Source organism: Gymnoscopelus braueri (genome assembly GCF_963280865.1).
Source record: "Gymnoscopelus braueri genome assembly, chromosome: 9".
In the NCBI taxonomy this organism is placed as follows: domain Eukaryota; kingdom Metazoa; phylum Chordata; class Actinopteri; order Myctophiformes; family Myctophidae; genus Gymnoscopelus; species Gymnoscopelus braueri.
The window spans coordinates 28,350,716-28,371,177 of record NC_137610.1 but is presented as its reverse complement, the minus strand read 5'-3'; the positions used below and the strand labels follow the sequence as shown (position 1 = coordinate 28,371,177).

Genomic DNA, 20,462 nt, shown 5'->3' with positions numbered 1-20,462 from the left:
TGAATAGCGTAACGTATAAATGGATAAAGGGGTTAAAATGACACAACATAAGGTGATGTTGTTCTATTTGACAGACATACAGAGTACCGTTAATCTGGAAAGCTGATTTGATTTACAGTCATTTTCAGTGGTGGTGCAAATGGAGATGTGGCTTAGTTGGGGCTGAGTAATTCATCCTTTACTAAGCATTTGGGTAAGCATTTGGTTTAGCTTAATCTACAGAATCCTGGAGCAATGAGGGGAGAGGACTTTAGTAAATAAACTCTTGTAACTCCTAAAGTATTTGCAGTAAACAGAAAGAGCTTAACAGAGTTATTATAGTTTTGAAATATTCATTAGTTTTAGTTTTGGCTGGTGGGGGTTTTCATTAAATGTGTTTGGGAATGTATAACTGGACATTATGGAGCTGTTCCAGCCAGTATTCAAATATATACGTGTAGACTTGCCAAAATTGCTAGATAAATAGCTTAAATTTGAGGCAAAATCAGCTTGGTCTGTCCATTCCTATGCCAGTATAATTATAGAATGATTGGCCAATTAAAGGAGAATTCCGGACAAATTAAGTGTTATCTTTGATGTCTCGTTACTCACCTACCGATGTGAAAAGTAGCGTTCTTTTTTTTCATATATTCCCCTGTCGTCATTTTTTAAACCCCCTCCGTTGTCATAATGGGAGCGCGTGGCTAAGGGAAATTCGTCTATTATAACCGACGCAAAGTTGTTTTTTTCACTACTAGTATTCATAGTAGAGTCTCATGATAGTCAAACATGCGTTGAAACTATCTGCGAGGCTGCCGTCAATGGCGAACGATTTAACACTGGTTGCTTGTTTCCAGATTCTGGCAACACGAGTTGCCAGGTTCTGGAAGAAACAAGCAACCAGTGTAATAGACGAATTTCCCTTAGCCACGCGCTCCCATTATGACAACGGAGGGGGTTTAAAAAATGACGACAGGGGAATATATGAAAAAAAAGAACGCTACTTTTCACATCGGTAGGTGAGTAACGAGACATCAAAGATAACACTTAATTTGTCCGGAATTCTCCTTTAAAGGTAGGGTAAGTGATTTGCTTTGGTTAAAATAAGTGTTAAATAGCTCTATATTCTGATAGTACTCATTGCTATAGAGTGTTTGTTCAGTATTAGGAGTCTCCTTGTCTCTCCACCTCTTTATTAAACAGAAAATGCATTTTCGTTTCAGTTTCAGTTTCATTTCCAATTTTATCCAACCAGGACAGAGAACTCAATCAGGATACAGATTAAACAAGTGAAATTGGAAGTGATGACACTAAGAAATGAGCAGGCAAAATTGGAACTGGAACACTATACAAATTAAGCTTAAAAATGGGTACTTTCTCCTGATTGGCTGAGATTTTGACACCTACCGAAAAATGTATTTTCTGTTTATTAAAGAGCTGGAGAGACAGGGAGACATCTGTTACTGAACAAACACTCTATAGCAATGATTACTATCAGAATATAGTATTTTAACCTTTTAACAAAATACTTTTTGTTTCAACCAAAAAATATCACTTACCCTACCTTTAAGCCATTAAGGAGAATATAAAACAAGTTTTTAGGCTTATTAGTGCTTATTTAGTTAGTGTAGTTATTGTGTGTGTAGTATAGTGTAGTTAGTATGTACCGGTAGTTTGAAAAAGTTAGGATAAAATGATGCATGACATCAGATATGGTGATGAAAAAAACAAAGGCAATTCTATTTGGTTTCTCTTTGTTTTTGTTATTGTTAGTTTTGCATTGTTCATTTTAGTTTTTATTTAGTTTTTTAAACATTTTAAACATTTAATTTTACAATTTGCAATTTAGCAGACACTCTTAAGGTCCTTACACACCGGGGCGAATTCTTCATGCGAATAAATACGTTTTTTTTAAAAACCTTATAAAGTCAATGCAAGCGTCCACATCAGTTTCGCGAAGCGAAAAAGCGTCTTTTAATTATTCGGAACGAGTCCGAATTTTGCGTATATTCGCATATTCGCCGGTGTGTAAGGACCTTTATCCATCATCAGTGTAGTGTCAATTAATGTTTTTTGTTTGTTTGTTTACACACAATCTTTTCTATTAATATGTTGGAGTCATGTTCATGTGTATTTTCAGACATTTAACCACTTAAACCCTCAATACTTAGTAAACTTGACCTTTGGCTCTGTACTTGGTCTGCCCCGCCCCCCCCCCCCCCCCCCACACACAAAACCTCTTTGCCAAAGATAGCAGATCTACAACGCCTCGATCTGCTATTTTTGGCTAAAGTTCTCCTCAGAATAGGGATGATAGGGTTCAAGTGTTTAACGTAAAAATAAATGATCCTATCACACAGAGTGTGGCAGCTAGTCCCCCCTGTAGTAATTCTGAGAAATGTTGAAGGACCCCTGGTGTACGATATTGCGTGGCATTCAGTGCAATATTGATTTTGACAGAAATGTTTGATTTAGTTTTAGTCATAGTCTTTTGAATAAAATTCTGTTTATTTTTTGTGATATTTTAGTCATCTGAAATGTTTTACTTTTAGTCTAGTTTTAAATCTACAGTTGATTTAGTCGACTAAAATGTATTTTTGGCGGGCCGTGATTGCATCGAAATGATTTTCACTTAACTGCATGCCGAAAATAGCCAATCTACAAGCTCACAACGCGTCAACGCTGCGACGCGTTGTGAGCTCGTAGATCAACTATTTTCGGTCTGACACCCGCGTGCACCCATGATGACTTGTTTTTAGTCTACTGGATCTCTTCTCCACTAGTCCCTCCCAAACATTTTAGTCTAGTTTTTATTTGTTGACAAAATTGTCAATATATTTAGTCATAGTTTTACTCATCAGAGCTTAGTTTTAATTCATTTTTTTATTTAGTTTCCGTCAGGGAAAAAAGGTAGTCGACAGAAAGTTTTCTTCATAGTTTTGGTCGACGAAATCAACACTGGGTTCAGTGGTAACACAATGCTTGTCGTCTTCTCCTGCAGGTTCCTGGAGCTGGAGAGCAGTGGTCAGCGCAGTGAGGTGCGTCTGCACTACCGCACCAAGGGCCAGCAGGCCCACACCGAGGTGTTCCCTTACAGCCTGGCCGACGGCCAGTGGCACAAGGTGTCAGTGGCGGTCAGCGCCTCCCACGTCATTCTGCACGTGGACTGCAACAGGTACTGTACGCAGTGTTCATTTTGACAGAAATTTTGTTTTAGTCATAGTAATTTTGTCGACAAAAATGTATTGATGGCGTCGTAATGGCTGATTTTACACTTGGTTGCATGCTGAAAATAGCAGATCTACAAGCTCACAACGCGTTGCAAGCTTGTAGAGCTGCTATTTTCAGAGCGCAACACCGGAGTGCAACCAAACATAAAATGACTTTTAGTCTACTGGATCTCTTCTCCACTCGTCCCTCCCTAACATTTTAGTCTAGTTTTTATTTGTTGACGAAATTGTCAATATAGTTTTAGTCATCATAGCTTAGTTTTTATTTCGTTTTTATTTAGTTTTCGTCAGTGAAAAAAGGTGGTCGACGAACATTTTTCATCATGGTTTTAGTTGACAAAATTTATACTGACTACGTTGTCTGCAAATAATACAAGTCTTGTCAAGTCTTGATAGCAGTGGTTCTTAAACTTTTTCAGGTCAAGGACACCCCAAATTGATATGTATTTGGCCGCGTTTGGGGACCCCCATCTGTTAAAGGTTTTTGCCACCCCATGTAAAAAAAACAAAACATATTAAAACATTATCAAAATGTTAATTTCTTTGGGGATATTTTTCAAAACATAAAAAAATAGCAGATGTGCAAGCTTGCAGCGTCGCACTATGGATCATTAAAGGATCATATTTTTTTGCATCTGCCAAACTTCTGTGGATATTCCCTTTGTTATATTGCTTTGTCAGCATTCCTTGGTCTTTTGTTTGGCTTAAGCATCTGACTGGAAATACCTTTTTCTTTGGTCAATTCAACAAGAGCGCAAAACTTTTCTCTCATCTTTGTTGTGAGTGGGTCCATTTGGTCATTTACTGTATACACTCTCTGAGTTAAACAAATACTCACATACCCACATTATGCTGATGAAATGTGATGTTAACAACATTTTGAGTAAATAGGCTAGTTGGCTGGTGGGGGTTTTCATTAAATGTGTTTGGGAATGTATAACTGGACATTTATGGAGCTGTTCCAGCCAGTATTCAAATATATACGTGTAGACTTGCCAAAATTGCTAGCTAAATAGCTTAAATTTGAGGCAAAATCAGCTTGGTCTGTCCCTTCCTATGCCAATGTAATTATAGAATGATTGGCCATTGGTTAAGCCATTAAGGAGAAAAATTCATACACAGACAGACAGACAGACAGAGAGACAGAGAGACAGACAGAGAGACAGACAGAGAGACAGACAGAGAGACAGACAGACAGACAGACAGGCCGATTTTCTCAATTCTTTGGTTTATTTTAAGCAGCAGTTGACAAAACAGAAATGTTTCAGCCTTGTGCCTACCCAAAAATAGGGTTCCAAACTTTTCAGGCCACGGCCCCCCGAAATAATCATATTTGAACTGGGGACCCCCCACCCTGACAAGCACTTGGCATTGTAGGCATTACATTTAGTTTGACTCAGTTCCACAGATAAACATTGTGGAAAACAGACGAACTACAAGCTCACAACGCCTCGCGTTGTGAGCTTGTAGATCGGCTATTTTTGCAATGTTTGCCTCTTTATTGTCAGCTGTTCCTTTTTAATGGTATTAAAAAGATCTTAAAAGTCATTAAAGTATAACTTTAGAAATTTGCATAATATCCTATACACTTATGCTGAATGTTGGTTTGTTTACTGTTGAGTGAGAAAACAATGTTGTACATTAAGCTAATCATCTGGGGACCCCCCAAAATATTTTGGGGACCCCCCTTGGGGTCCTGACCCCCCCAGTTTGGGAACCACTGACTTACAGCACCTTTAACTGGTATGTATTTATTCTAAAGGATCTACGAGAGGGTGGTGGAAATGCCGTACATGGACATACCTGAGGATGCGTCCTTTTGGGTCGGACAGAGGAACGGTGCTCACGGCCTCTTCAAGGTTGGCATTGCTTTAAAAAAAATTCTATACACAGCAGATTAAAAAAGTGATTAATGATTCAGATCGTCAAGAGCAAGTACCTAATGCCTGATTTTATAATCCATTGCTTGCAGGTAAAGTACACCAAGAATAGCCAATCTACCAGCTCTCAAAGCGTCGCACTGCGGCGCTTTGTGAGCTTGTACATACTTGTAGATACTTGTTTGTTACTTATTTGCACGACTCCCACACGTAAATTAGTGTAACTCAGCCTTAAAGGAGTAGTTCACCCAAAAATGACTTATTTTCTATCAATTACACACCTCATGAAGCAATGAATTCATGGAGATTTTTTAGTTTTTGTCGCATTTCTAAGCCAATAATTTTATGACCGGCGGTCTCTACGGTAGGAGACTCAAAGGAGACTCTTTGAGTCTCCTACCGGATACATTAGCATCTTTCCGCCAGTCATCAAATTATTGGTTTAGAAATGCGACAAAAACATCACAATCTCCATGAATTCAATGCTTCATGGGGTGTGTAAGAAGCGTGCGACTTTTGCACCATATTTTCCCCAACACTCCGGGTGTGTTTTTTCTTTTCTTTTTCCTTTTATCGTTTGTTTCTGCACTTGTTTTTGCTGAATTTTAATTGCACTTCTCAAGAGTTGCCTTTAGTAATGCGCAGGTCGCTCGATCGGCGCCACCCCAGGAAGTCACTTTTTTTGTTTTGCCGTCATTGTTTGTTCCCTTCCCCCTCGTTCTGCTTCTATAAAACAACAGCGGTAATTATCCCAGCAGTCTCTCACAATACTGATTTGAGAGAGAAATCATTAAATAGCCTCTGGACGATGCTCATTAAATGTTGGCCTATTGTTTATCTGAAGTGGAGAGACATAATATGGCGTCTAGCAGACTGCTCCACACATCATCATCAGCATGCGTCCCCCCAGGGAGAAGTGCTGGGGTGCAATGTCGGCTTTATCGGCAACTGAAAACTATTTTAATCACAGGGGCGGGGGCACATTTTATCTGATGCGCAGTACCTATAGGAGTGTGTGTGTGTGTGTGTGGGGGCTACTCGTATTACTATACTTGCGAGGACCAAATGTCCCCTCAAGTATAGTAGAATTTGAGAAATAGACATTGTGAAGACGAGGACCATTTTCCTGTGCATTAAACATCTAGAGGTCAGGTTTAAGGGTTAGGGTTGAAGTTGTCCCAATTTTGTCCTTAGTTGTGCGCCGATGTCACGCACCGGAAAATAGCTGATTTACAAGCCCACGATGAAGCACGACGCGTTGTGAGCTTGTGGAGCTGCTATTTTTGTATTACTTTGTCTTTCAATGCCGTCCTAAACATTTGATGTCCTCACAAGTATATAATAATACGATCGTCTGTGCGTGCGTGCGTGCATGCGTGTGTGCATGCGTGTGTGCGTGCACGCGCACAGTGTTAATTGGCAGATGAGAGAAGACCTTGAGGTCAGCACTAATCTTGACGTAGCAGCACCTCCCCCTCCGTCTCTCTGAAGCCCTGATTGAGTGGCTTTATGGAAACACATCCCCCCCTTAAAAACACACGCTTAATTAACATCTGCATTGACACGCACACACACGCTCACACACACACACACACACACACCCTCTCACACACACACACACACACACACACACGTCTTTGTTTGAATGTGGGTGTCAGTTGAAAACGTTAAAATGATCTATATCAGCGATGTCAAAGACTCTTATCTCAGATAGAGTGTGTGCACTTCCGTTTAGCAGAGCAGCATAATGTTTTCTTTGCAGCCTGCTCTCATCTTAAGATGAAATTGTATTGACAAGCTATCATTTTGCCATTGTTTTGGCAGCCAATATAGAAAATGAAATGTAGTCTTGTCAGTTGTCAGTATACAGTATATAGTTGTAGTCTTAAGAATGTTCACGTTTGGAATCAAATGAATGGAAAACAAATACAGTTGGTACACTACTGCTTGATTTGTATGTTTTTAATTGTGTTGCACGCTGAAAATAGCAGATCTACTAGCCCACGTCACAATTCGACAAACCGCTTGTGAGCTATGAGCTTGTATATCTGCTATTTGCGCCGGGCATTAAATATAGCACGCCACACCCGCCACAAATTGTCTTAACGCTTTCCAGCTGTTATCAAATATGGCAACATTTAAATCATATAGTCCCAGTCCCAAGGAGAATTTTAATTCATTAATTTAATTTAGTTCATTTAATGATTCCTGAAATAGAGTAGTGGCCATAGCTGAATAGGTAGACAAGGCAGCCTGGGAAAACAAGTTCCGGCAATATGTCGAGGTATCCCTGAGCAAGATACTTAACCCCTAACCCCCCTGCGCTCAAGTCTGACCACATGGGCAGCAATCAGCTGGGTGAAGCCGAAAACTGAATTTCCCCCGCGGGATTAAATAGGTCTAATTATTAATTATTTTTTGTCCCTGACTGGCTGCACATTGCAAACAAGGCAGTTGCTATGCAACTGATGAAGTTTGTCAGTCTCATTGTGCAGATCTGCCTGTCGACCTTGTATTGTACATAGAAGTCTTGCAGAAGGTCATTAAACCTCGCCGTTGCTGTTTGGAGATTTTAAAGAAGATTGAAAACATGTTTTCCTTGACACCAGTCACCAAAGCGTTTGATGGTCCATTAGACCATTATGATGTTTGCTTTATTTTTGTAATCCCAATTTCTTTCATCTTGTCTTTTAAACTTTAAAAGACAATATGAGGAAGTAAGTAGTTAACCGTTTAAATCCTATATCGTCTCTGTCGGTTGGAAACCTCATTTGTCCAAAACTTTTCAGGATTAAAATTCAAAAATGGCAAAAATAGCCGATCTACAAGCTCAAAACGCGTCGTGTCGCACCGCGTTTTGAGCTTTTGGATCTGCTACTTTTGATGGTTTTGTGTGATGCTGTAGTATGATGAAGTAGGGCGTTAATTTACAAAAAAAACTCAAACAGTTAAAATACGAAGATAAGAGGTTCTTAGTTGACTGGAGTCCCCCTGGGCTCTGTCCTAGAGTGCTGCGAGTGACGCTTGTAGATCTGCTATATTCGCTGAATGTTCACCCCAGAATACATGGACGCTATAGGGTCCAAGGAGATCGAAGGTCAGCTTAAATATTCATAGCAGCCCAACTGTTTTTCTTACCAGTGGAGTGACATCAAACTTTAAAACAAAGACATTGAACTTTATAGCCATGGTATACGGTTTATTACACCACACATACCAACCAATCGGCATGGCTTGACCAACCCGTTTTATTATAACGATATTTAATGAAATCCGTACCACTAGGGCAGGGGTTCTCAAAGTGGGGTCCGGGGACCCTAAGGGGTCCTTGGGGGGGATTCTAGGCGGTCCAGAAGCTAAATGATTAATAGTTAGGAACAGTGCTTAATTTGTTAATCATTAGGTGCCGGAGCTCATGAATCTGACTAAAAATCAGCTCCGGCACAAATTAAGCCCTGGTTAGGAACCAAATGGACCGTTACGGATCTGTGACTATACGATTGTACGAATGGAACCAAATTGACCCTTACGGGTCCATTTTTACACTTAACTCTCAGAGTTATGGGGGTCCATGGCCTAATGCTTGGCAAACTGGGGGTTCTTAACCCATTAAGACCTGAGGCCGATTCTACAAATGCCTTCTAAATCAGTATAGTTCTTACACTTTCAAGATTTAATTTTTATTTATTTTTAAATAGCAGATATACAAGCTCGCAAGCACGGCACAAGCTTGTAGATCTGCTATTGTTGAATAGCCAACGCAAAAAAAATCTAAAATGACACAGATGCTTTCCCTGTTTTAATGGGTTAACCCTTTCAAACCGGGTATGCATCTGTCATTTTAGATTTCTTATTCAAGAATAGCATTCAATAAAGCACTGAATAGCATTCAAAAATAGCATAAAAAAATAGCACGGCACGAGTGCCGCGCTATGAGGTTGTACCTAATTTTGCAAATTTTAATATATTTTTTAAAGCGAACATTTAAAAATATTTAGTTCCAGGGACCCCCAGAAGCAAAGATTGCTTAACAAATGTTAAAAAAAATACATATTCACAGATTTGCACAAATTTACAAGCTCATATGAGCTTGTATATCTGCTATTTTTGAATAGCCAAAGAAATCTAAAATGACAGAGATTGAATGGGTTAAAATAAAAAAGTTGGAGAACCCCTGTCTGCACTATAGTGACGGCACCATACTGTAGATACTTGGCCATTCAATGTATAGCATCAGTATTATCGTCTCTTCTTTGCTGCTGGCTTAGCGAACACAATCCCCATCGTCTCCCATTTCTTTGGCTTTGGTCATAAAATCATTTTCTGCAGGATTTTTAAATTTATGGCCGGCAAATTGAAGTGGCAAGACAATTTAAAAAACAATTTCTCCTAAGTTGCACACCCCTCCACTTCTGTAAGGGAAATAAATGCTCTCAAGGAATGAGATTGGGTTACCATGGCGACTATACTGTGTGCGTGTGCGTGTGCGTGTGTGTGTGCGTGTGTGCGTGTGTGCGTGTGTGCGTGTGTGCGTGTGTGCGTGTGTGTGTGTGTGTGCGTGTGTGCGTGTGTGCGCGTGTGTGCGTGCGTGCGTGCGTGCGTGCCCCCCAAGCCAGTGGTTGAAAGTCTTGCAATCAAATGATATGTGTATTTTTTCAGGTTTTGCTTATTATTGGGGATCGGGCAATCACTGGGAAAACAGAAATTGCTGTTTGTATACTGTACATTACTCCCGCATCATTCGCGCAAATTTATATCAAATATATATTTGGTGTCCAATTATGAGGCGGTTCGTTGGCGCGGCGACCGGGCGGAACTCTAAATTAAGTTGTCAGCCGACTGTCTTCCTTGCAGACTGAAATGACAGTTTTCCACTTCCAGTCACGTTTATTCAATATTTCATTAGTGTTTTAGCTTTTATGTGTGAAGCCAGTGTTTACCAATACTGTGTGTGGGTGTGTGGGTGTGTGTGTGTGTGTGTGTGTGTGTGTGTGTGTGTGTGTGTGTGTGTGTGCGCCATATATGGCGGAGACGCTGTTACTTTTACGAATAGAGTACTGAGTGACATGCTTATTGTATCATGAAGACAATTGCTATGATTTTGTGAATGAATATTTGTGTCCCTGTATGTTTCTCCTTGATGTGGACATAAATACATGATGTGTGCAGGGAGTCATGCAGGATGTTGAGGTACTGGTGATGCCACAGGGGTACATCTCACAGTGTCCAGATCTCAACAGAAGTGAGTATGGCATGAATCATTTTATTATTTTGTTTCACCCAACATGTATCATACAGTGTTCATTTTGACAGCAAATATTTATTTCGTTTTTGTCAGTCTTTTGAATAAAATCCCATTTTAGTTAGTCAGATTTTAGTAATCTGAAATGTTTTAGTTTTAGTCTAGTTTTAGTTGACTAAATATCATAGGATGTTGAAAAATAGCTGATCACAAAAAAGCGAAAGCGTAGATCAGCTATTTTCAGAGCGTGACACCCGCACACAAAGCATAAAATGCTTAAAATTACTTGTCTTAGTTCTACTGAATCTCTTCTCCACTAGTTCCTCCCTAACATTTGAGTATTTGTTGACGAAATTGTCAATATATTTAGTCATATATATATTTTTTTTTTTCTCATCATAGCTTAGTTTTTATTTCGTTTTTATTTCGTTTTCGTCAGTGAAGAAAGGCGAAAGACGATTCTTTTTCGTCATAGTTTTAGTCAACAAAATGAACACTGGTATTATACAATGTCTCCAAAATAATTGTTTAAACAGGTGATTAGATTAAAATCTATATCTATATTCAGTTTGATATTTCATTCAGATGTCCTTTTTCATATTTATATGTAAAAGAAAAACACCCCCAAACCTAGGTGTGGAATATCACCTGTGTGATTATGAATAATGATTGTGCCACATTGAGCGAGATGGTTTGAATTGATCTGCCATTAAGAGAAAGGGCAAAGCAAATTGATAGCTTAGTCATTCTCATGAATGTTTTGGTGACTCAACATTCTGGGGCGCTTTCATAAAAGTATGCTTTAACTGTAGCCTGAATATGAACGATCAAAATCTCATTTCAGCCTGACTCTAAATTATGTGCATAATTCTTAACTACGATGATGGCAGATATTGCAGTATATGTCAGGTTATATAATGTATTATTATTGTAAAATAGACATTGTGTCAGTGCATTTCTTTTCTGTATTCTGTGGCAGTTTAATATCTTTTCTCCCATAATGCAGCATGCCCAACCTGCAATGATTTCCATGGCCTTGTGCAGAAGATCATGGAACTTCAGGACATTCTTGCCAAAACATCCAGCAAGGTAATGTCATGATGTTCTAGCATAATATTCCATGATTGTAGTCCAATGCAAATACTCACAATGCTAGTTGTGATGTTGCGATGGCATTTCCTTGTTGCACAAGGTTGGATAACAAAGGGCATTGACTAATACTGGCTGATAAAATAACTAGTTTAGGTGTAGAAATGTCTGACTGGGAGGGATAGACGATTAATTGAAAACAAGTGTATTCATTTTTTTTAATTTATTTGACTTTTAGAAATATTCTGCGATCGCACTTCCATGATCAATGGCTCATAAGCAAAACAAAACACAGACTCCCTCCCCCACCTTATCAAACGGGCTATTTACTTTCATGTGTGAACACATCTGAAACTGACATTCTCCTATCGCAATGCTACATGTGTGAAAGGACAGCACCGGACATTGTTGTCCCGACCTTATTCCCCGGACATTTTCCAGCGTTCAAATGAGAAAGGGGCTTATGTGAGAGAAGATATGCGCTCGTCTACTATAATGGAAAATATTAATATCCAGTCAGGGTGAAGTGTAGTCAATTTATTAGGAAGATTCAGGCAGAGTAATAGCATACAGATCAGCATAGCCAGGCCTAATGGCCTGACCAACAGCCCCATGGGGCAGAAGCCTCCTGAGCAGCAATCTAAGACGGTTCTTAAAGTCCATTCTACCAGAGATGCTATTCTAAATGGTCTTATAAGGATGTGTGCTAAAGATAAAAGGACTCACAAATAGTAACGCGAGATTTCAAACGTGATTTCAGTAAATCCGATTTGTAAACAGTAATGGCGGCGCCCATGTAGCAATAGCATAGCACCGACATCATACGGCATCATACGGTCCACACACGACAGATATATACAAGAAAACGCCTAGGGCGAAATTCTTTAACAGCTGCCGTCAAGTTGGAATTAGTCACATTGGTGATGGTGAGAAAGCCTGCTGACTAGAACTTCAATGAGATTGAATGGAAGGCCAACAAGAACACAATAATACTTATATTTGGCAATCTGTTTGGCATTCTAAAATATCTATTACACCCTCCCCAAAACAAACATTATGACATTTTGACAGTTGCCGGGAAAACAGCACGAGGGGAATTGGCAGTGAGGAAAATTGAAAGAATAGAAGAACATGTACTTGTTGTGTAGCCCAATATGATATTTGCTTCCATAGCAACAACTGCAACTAAACAGGCTGGCAGGCATTTGACACTGGCTATATTGTTGGAAGCTACTGGACAGAGTTGCTGTTGTTATTGTATCTTATATTCCAGGAGGAATTATTGCTTTCTACCACACCAATTCCTTTTTTTCTCTTTGTTTCTCTCTTCAGGCCCTTGGGTAGCTCAGCTCATATGATAGATTCTTGTGGCGGTGTTTTGTCCCATATCATCACTGTCGGGTGGAAACCTTGTATGTCCAAAAAACGTTCCTTTTTTTTATTACTATTTAAAAAATAAAATAAAAAAGTGGAAATAGCTGATCTACAAGCTCACAACGCATCGCGATGTGAAGCGTTGAGCTTGTAGATCTGCTATTTTCACTACTTTCGTGCGACACTCTCGTATGAATAAGCCTGGCCAACAATTTACGAAAAGAAAAAAACATAAAAAGTTGAAATACTGTATGGAGATACAAGGTCTCCGCCCCGACAATGACAAATATGAATATAGATTGATGATAGAAGTCGCTCCCTCCTCTTTTTCTTCTCGGCCTTTATTTAACCTATTAAGACCTGGAACGCATCAGTGTCACTTTAGATTTCTTTGGCTATTCAAAAATAGCGGATATACAAGCTCATAGCGCGGCACCGAGTGCCGCACTATGAGCTTGTAGATCTGCTATTTTTTTTAAATCTTGAAAACATTTTTTTATTATTTTTTTCAAAAAACTGTTAGGATTTAGAAAAAAAAAATTAAGAATCGCCTCATGTCTTAATGGGTTAATTTATTTTTTATATTTTTTTGCTGTGGTTGGGGTGGAGCAGCTGTCCCGGGCGGAGGACAAGATGAATGGGCTGGACGGCTGCTATTGTGAGAGAACCTGCAGCGTCAAGGGGGTCGTCTACCGAGAGGATGAGGGCTGGACAGATGGCTGCAGGAACTGCACATGCACGGTATGAGGGCTCTGTGTGTGTGTGTGTGTGTGTGTGCGTGTGTGTGTGCGCGTGTGTGTGTTGTCCAAGCCAGTGGTTGAAAGGCTTGGAATCAAATTATTGTGTGTATTTTTCCAGGTTCATTGGGGATCGGCCAATCACTGGGAACACAGAAATTGCTGTTTCACATACATGTACATCACTCCCTGCTGTTTACAGAAATTGCTGTTTTATATTGCTCTACATTACTCCCGCATCATTCGCTCAAATTTATATCAAATGTATATTTGGTGGCCAATTATGAGGCAGAACTCAAAATGAAGGTGTCAGCCTACTGTCTCCTCCTCGCAGACTGAAATGTCAGTTTTTCACTCGCAGTCACGTTTTTCAATATTTCATATTAGCTTTTATGTATGAAGTCAGTGTGAAGTCACCAATAAGGCTCTCATATGCCTGTGTGTACTTGTATTACTATACTTGGGAGAGTCAAATGTCCACCACAAGTAGGCTATATAGTATAATTTGAGAGCTTGTCATTGTGAGGATAATTTTACCATTTTTTATGGTAGTTAGGCTCACACTTACTGTAGGAAAATATTCAGGTTAGGGTTATGATTAGACATTTAGAGGTTAGGTTTAGGGGTTGTGCCGCCTAAAATGTTAATGTCCTGGCAAAGTATAGTAATACAAACGTGTGTGTGTGTGTGTGTGTGTGTGTGTGTGTGTGTGTGTGTGTGTGTGTGTGTGTGTGTGTGTGTGTGTGTGTGTGTGTGTGTGTGTGTGTGTGTGTGTGTGTGTGTGTGTGTGTGTGTGTGTGTGTGTGTGTGTGTGTGTGTGTGTGTGTGCGCGAGTAAGAGAGAGAGCTTTTGTATTAAACTGCTACAACTGTCAGTTCTTTCAATTCAAAGCTAGAGTTCTGTTTGCCGCTGACTTTCATTGATGTTTTTAATTAATTTCTCGTGCCGCACCGTAACTTTATTCTTGTATTTTTCGCTTTTTTCCCTTTGAGCTTATTCTCATTTTCGATCTTTCCCTTCATCTTTAATAGCTCATTTGAATTGTATTCATAATGGGTTTCTTTTGCGCTTTATCTTAATCGTCTTAATGCTGTGCGTTGAGCACTTTGAATTGACTGAGTTGTTGAAACGCACTACAGTATATACAAATCAACCTTGCATTGCCTTATAGCAGTGGTTCTCAAAGTGGGGTCCAGGCTCCAGGGACCCTCTGGTTTCCTTGAGAGGGTTCCAAATGGACCCTTACAGGTCTAATATATGAGAGTGCACACATGGAACTCTCAGAGTTTTGGGGTCCTTGAAATTAAAAAAGTTTGAGGCCTACTGCCTCATAACAACGGTTACCAAACTTTTCAGGCCACGACCCCCACAAAATAATCATAGTTGAGCTGGGCAGCTGGGGACCCCCCCCCCACCCTGACAAGCACTTGGAATTGTATTAATTACATTCCGTTTGACTCGGTTCCACAGATAAATGTTGTGTAAATAGCTGAACTACAAGCTCACAGCGCCTCGCCTCGCAAAAATTCCACTTTTGCTAAACCATCTGCACCCCTAACATCCATATACCGGGGGGAACATTAATTAAAAATAGCAGATCTACAACAAGCAGAGATTTGGCGCAGCCGGTAAAAAAGAACTGTCCAAGTACAGAGCCGACTCAGATCCAGTGTATGATGAAGGACAATGTCACGATAAATAAAAATCTCTGCGATTTGATTATAGTGAGCATTTTTTTTCACGATAAACGATAATCACGATTATTGTGTGTGTGTGTGTGCGCGCCGGGTGAGTGTAAGAATGTGTGCACGTAGCCTACTGTTTGCATTGTGTGGGCCTTGCTTTTGTTTTTCTCCTCCTGTTCATCAAGTCTCTAGGACAGGGGTCTTTAACAGGGGGTCCCGGACCCCTAGGTGGTCTTCAGAGTTACTACAGGGGGTCCGCCAAATCTTTGTGTGATCGGATTCTTCTTTTTGACATTAACCACTTGAACCCTAGCATCCCTATTCTAAGGAGAACTTTAACTTTAACTTTAGCTCACAACATCTCGCGCTGTGAGCGCGAGGTGCTGTGTGGTACTTTGAGTATATTTTGATGTCAACACTTTTTGAACTTTTACTCAAGTAAATACAGACCTTTTACTTGTAACAGAGCATTTTTTAATTTTTTTACTGTGTAACAGCATTTCACATAATGCAATGTAATTTTGTCCAATTTGTACGGTAGAGTATGTTAACCCATTCAAACCAGGAACGCATCTGTGTAACCCCTTTATACATATTTTATACTTTGGCTATTCAAAAAAACGGTTAGGATTTAGAAGACATTTGTAGTTGTAGAATATATATTCAAAGATCTGTAAAATGTACACGTTTTTTTCAAAGATATCAGATCTACAAGCTCATAGCGCGGCACAGAGTGCCGCGCTATGTGCTTGTAGATCTGCTATTTTTGAATAGCCAAAGAAATCTAAAATGACAGGGAATGGGATGCATTCCCGGATTGAATGGGTTAATACAATAACTTCTACAATTGGAGTGGTTTGGTCTCCCTGCTCTTCTATTGAGACATTTAGATCCTATGTCTGGTTTGACACGACTGGGTGACAAGTGGTACTGCCTGAAGGTCAAAATGTAATGGCAGGCTGACTATATTAAGTTCAGTGGTAATAAGAAAAACAGCACTTGCATAGGAAGGTAGAACATGAAAGTTTCATTTTCTAGTTTCACAAACTAAGCTGAAGACAGAGGGGAGATAGATGATTTTTTGCTGTAGCGCCCATACTGTGGAATGATCTTCCACCCCATGTTAGAGCGTCTCAATCCTTAGCCTGTGTTTTAAAACTCACTCGTACTCCTTGGCTTTCCATGATTCAGACTGAGAGTTGCTGTTTCCGTGTGTCTGTGTTGCACCCAATGGTGGAAAAAGTACTCTCATTTTGTAATAAGTAAAAGTATCAATACTGCAATGTAGATCTCTGTTACAAGTAGAAATCCCATATTCAAAATGTACTTACTACTTGAGTAAAAGTACTAAAGTATCGGCATCAAAATATACTTAAAGTACTAAAAGTAAAAGTACTCATTGTGCAGAATATCCCATTTCACACGTTCAAAATGTATAAAAAAATCTTTCGAAAATAGCCGATCTACAAGCTCACAGTGAGCTTGTAGATCTGCTATTTTCAAATGACCGAAATATATATAAAGGGCTGAAGTGGTTAGTGTGATTTGCAATAATAATCAAAATCTACAAAGTAACTAGTTTTCAAATAATTGTAGTGGAGTAAAAGTACAATATTTGCCTTTTAGATGTAATGGAGTAGAAGTAAAAGTACTGAAAACTGGAAATACTCCAGTAAAGTAAAAAATACCTCAAAATGTAACTTAAGTACAGTACTTGAGTACATGTACTTAGTTACTTAACACCACTGGTTGCACCCTCTACTGTATGTGTTTTTTCCCCCCCTGTCTATTGTGTATTGCTTTACTAGTATTTTATATTAGTTTACTGAGTGTACAGCACTTTTGGTTCAACCCTGTTGTTTTAAATGTGCTCTATAAATAAAGTGGATTAGATTGAATTGGACAGAGTGCAGCTTTAAAGAAGAAAATCTTGAGTACTTCTTTCCTCCACTGGTGTCTAGGAAACCGGGAACAACGGTACAGGAGCCCCATTGTCCATGTCTTACATTCTCATTACTCCCTGGGGTTTGCAGGCTGTTGCCCCAGTTACCCAAGAAAAGACACTGTGTAGCCGAGGCATCCACACTGCCCACACGTCACACAATTCAACAGCAGTACTTAGCACTGCACACAATCCTCCTCTGCTCTCCATACCAAGTGTGAATAATTGCGAAAAGGAGAGTAATGTCCGATTTTGCACTTCATTGTACGACGGTGCCGAAAATAGCCCGATCTACAAGCTCACAATGCGTCGCATCCGCGACGCATTGTGAGCTTGTAGATCGGGCTATTTTCAGAATGTCGTATAAATCAAGCATGAGAAATGATTGAGCTACTTGAGCCAGTAACTTGAGCCAGTATGGTTACAACAACAGCATGTGGCAACACACACAAATTAGTGTGGGAATGAATTGTCAGGACGACTACATAGGGGAGGAGAAAGGAAAAGAAAAAGAAATGATTGGAGAGGGCTGTCAAAGGGGTTTTAATCAAGCCCCCCAGAACCGAGAGGGAGAAGCGAAGCGCATCGGACCTGGTGGCCGATCATAGGTACTGCAGCTCATTACGGCTGGGGCCAGACACACTCACGAGCTTGTGCACGCATACGGAGGTGAGGCTATAGACCATATTCACACGGCGGCCATGTTTCTATGAAGTCAATGAAAGTAGCTACCCCGGGTGGCGGCACTTTCAATGTTAAATTCCAATATGGCCGCCGTGTGAATATGGTCTATTGCGCATGCGAGAAGGCGCATGCAAAATAGGCCCCGCCCGTCACACTTCCCAATCCGGAAGAAGGGGCGAAAAGGAAGTATGCGCTGGGTGAGCAACTCCATACAAGGGAATGGTCGGGGGATTTTTGTTACCTCTCTATTTTTAACTTTATGGTTCGAATCCACCGTCTAGGTATACAAACACATTTTGTCTGTTTCGGGGGAGGGAAGAAGTCGAGCGGTGAGGGTGATATTTGTCACTGCGCCAACGACTCCTAACGGGCTTGGGGGGGGGGGGGGAGCCTGTCAGCGGGGAACGTTGAATGGGAGGAGTAAGATGAAGGGCTCTACATGCGTCCTCCCGGTGGGGGCTCCTCTCTGGCAGGTGAGCCAGTATATAGGGTGCAATTAGCGGTGGCAACTCAGAAACGTGCAGGGAGGGTCTAAATTGGGAGAGAAAAAAAGGAAAAACGATAATTCAAATAAGTAATAATAATTCATAATTAAATAATTGATTAATAATCTAAATAATTGGCTACTCTAAATGTAAAAAAAAAACTTAAAATAGATAGAAATGATCGGTGAACTGTAGCACACCGAAAAACTGATTCCACACTAGTCAGTCAGTCAGTCAGTCTCAGCGTGTAGCGAACGCTTCTGGCTGCCAGTCAATGAGAAGCCTTCTCGCACCACTACCCTAGGTGCAGTGGTTGGAAATCACACATCGTCGCTGTCAGGGGGAAACCTTGTATGTCCAAAACCCTAACTTTTCAGGAAATGGGGGGGGGGGGGGGGTTCCAATGGATCCAATGTAGTTATTATTTAGTCAAATGCTCTTAATACTTTTCATTGGTTCAGTATTTACGCAGGTAGTTTTGTGGTACTTTTTACTTTACTTGAGTATTAACAATTTTCTGTACTTTTACTTCTACTCCACTACATCTCAGAGGCAAATATTGTACTTTTACTCCACCGCAATTATTTGAAAACTTTAGTTACTAGTTACTTTGCAGATACAAATTATTATATTCTAAAACATACATTAACCACTTTAGCCCCATTTTATACGTAGGCTATTTGAAAATAGCCGATCTACAAGCTCACAACGCGTCGCATCACGACGCTTTGTGAGCTTGTAGATCTGCTATTTTCAACAAAAAAAATACTTTTACTTTTGGTACTCTTAAGTATAGGCTATTTTGATGCCAATACTTTTCTACTTTTACTCAAGTAACATTTTGAACACAGGCCTTTTACTTGTAACAGAGTATCTTTATATTGGGGTTTTGATACTTTTACTTAAGTAAAATACCTGAGTACTTCTTCCACCACTGACAAAATAGTAAAAACCAGACCTACAAGCTCACAACGCAACACAAACGTTTCGTGAGCTTGTAGATCGGGCTATTTTACATAAACATAAAAAGTTGAAACATGGAGATACAAGGTTTCCACCCGACCGCGACCATATCTCTCGCCGCATCGCGCCTAATTGCTCTTGGCAGATGATAATTATCATGTGTGATTCGTTCTGTCTGCTCATCCAACGAAACCGCCACGCTGGCAATTAGGGAATTAGATGGGATGTGTTCTTTAACTTATGTGTGGCAATTAGCGTCGACCTTTCGTAGCCAAAGGTCACGGAATAAAGATGTTACCAATTATGCGGTTTTCATAGATGTTACTGTCGCCATGCCTTCATTCACATGAAGAGAAAGTTATTTATAATGATAAGCACAACCCGAGGTGGCACTACTAGATGGCATGTCAGACAGAAGGATGCTGATTCCTAAGGATATGGTCTAGATTATCGGTTCTCAAAGTGGGGTCCAGGAGTTCCAGGGGGTCCCCAGCTAAATGAAATTAAAATGGTTTGAAAATCACTGCTATAGCCTTATGCAGGGTCCTTGGCATACCTTTCCAAATGGGCGTCCGTGGGCTAATAAGTGTCAATTAGGGTCAGAATCAGAATCAGAATCAGTTTTATTGTCACATCACAGGTTTACAAGGTAAAAAAGTGGGTGAAATTCTTTTTTGTACATCGTTCCCATCGCAACGTTAGTTTCCATAGAAAGAAGAGGGGGGGGGGAGAAGAAGAGGGTGGGGGGCAGGTGGGAAGGAGATCAAAAACAAGAGAGCAACAGAAGGCCAGACAAGTTATCTACATATTTACAAATTACCTGAGATAATAAATAAAACTAAAAAAAACTAAACTAAGGTGCCTGAGCATAGCAGCAATGTATTGTACTGTGCATGTTATACTTATACTGTGCATGATAGACAAGGACGTTAAGGTGCTTAACCCATTTAGACCTGAGGCCGATTCTAAAAACGCCTTCTAAAACCTAACCATAGTTTTCTGAAAACGTTCAAATTCTTACTAAAAATAAAAAATAAAAAATGTAGTTACTATATTGTAGCAACAACTAATGAGACACAGAGGTGGCATCCGGATTGAAAGGTATAACAACGTATAGGTAGCAACAGGTCTCAATGGGTTAAGGAGCACAATAAAAAGACCCAAAAAAAGTC

At 40.0% G+C, this 20,462-nt stretch overlaps 1 protein-coding gene across 1 annotated transcript in view; it reads left to right on the top strand.

Annotated features, from left to right (window-relative positions):
- nell2a (neural EGFL like 2a) overlaps window positions 1-20,462 on the top strand; it is a gene marked incomplete at its 5' end in the record, with an annotated part of 218,220 nt that overhangs the window by 39,803 nt on the left and 157,955 nt on the right. Inside the window, 5 exons of the mRNA XM_080438099.1 lie at window positions 2,981-3,154; window positions 4,972-5,068; window positions 10,259-10,331; window positions 11,338-11,420; window positions 13,407-13,535. Of these exons, the coding sequence (XP_080294225.1) occupies window positions 2,981-3,154; window positions 4,972-5,068; window positions 10,259-10,331; window positions 11,338-11,420; window positions 13,407-13,535 (556 nt within the window). The remainder of the gene's footprint in view (window positions 1-2,980; window positions 3,155-4,971; window positions 5,069-10,258; window positions 10,332-11,337; window positions 11,421-13,406; window positions 13,536-20,462) is intronic.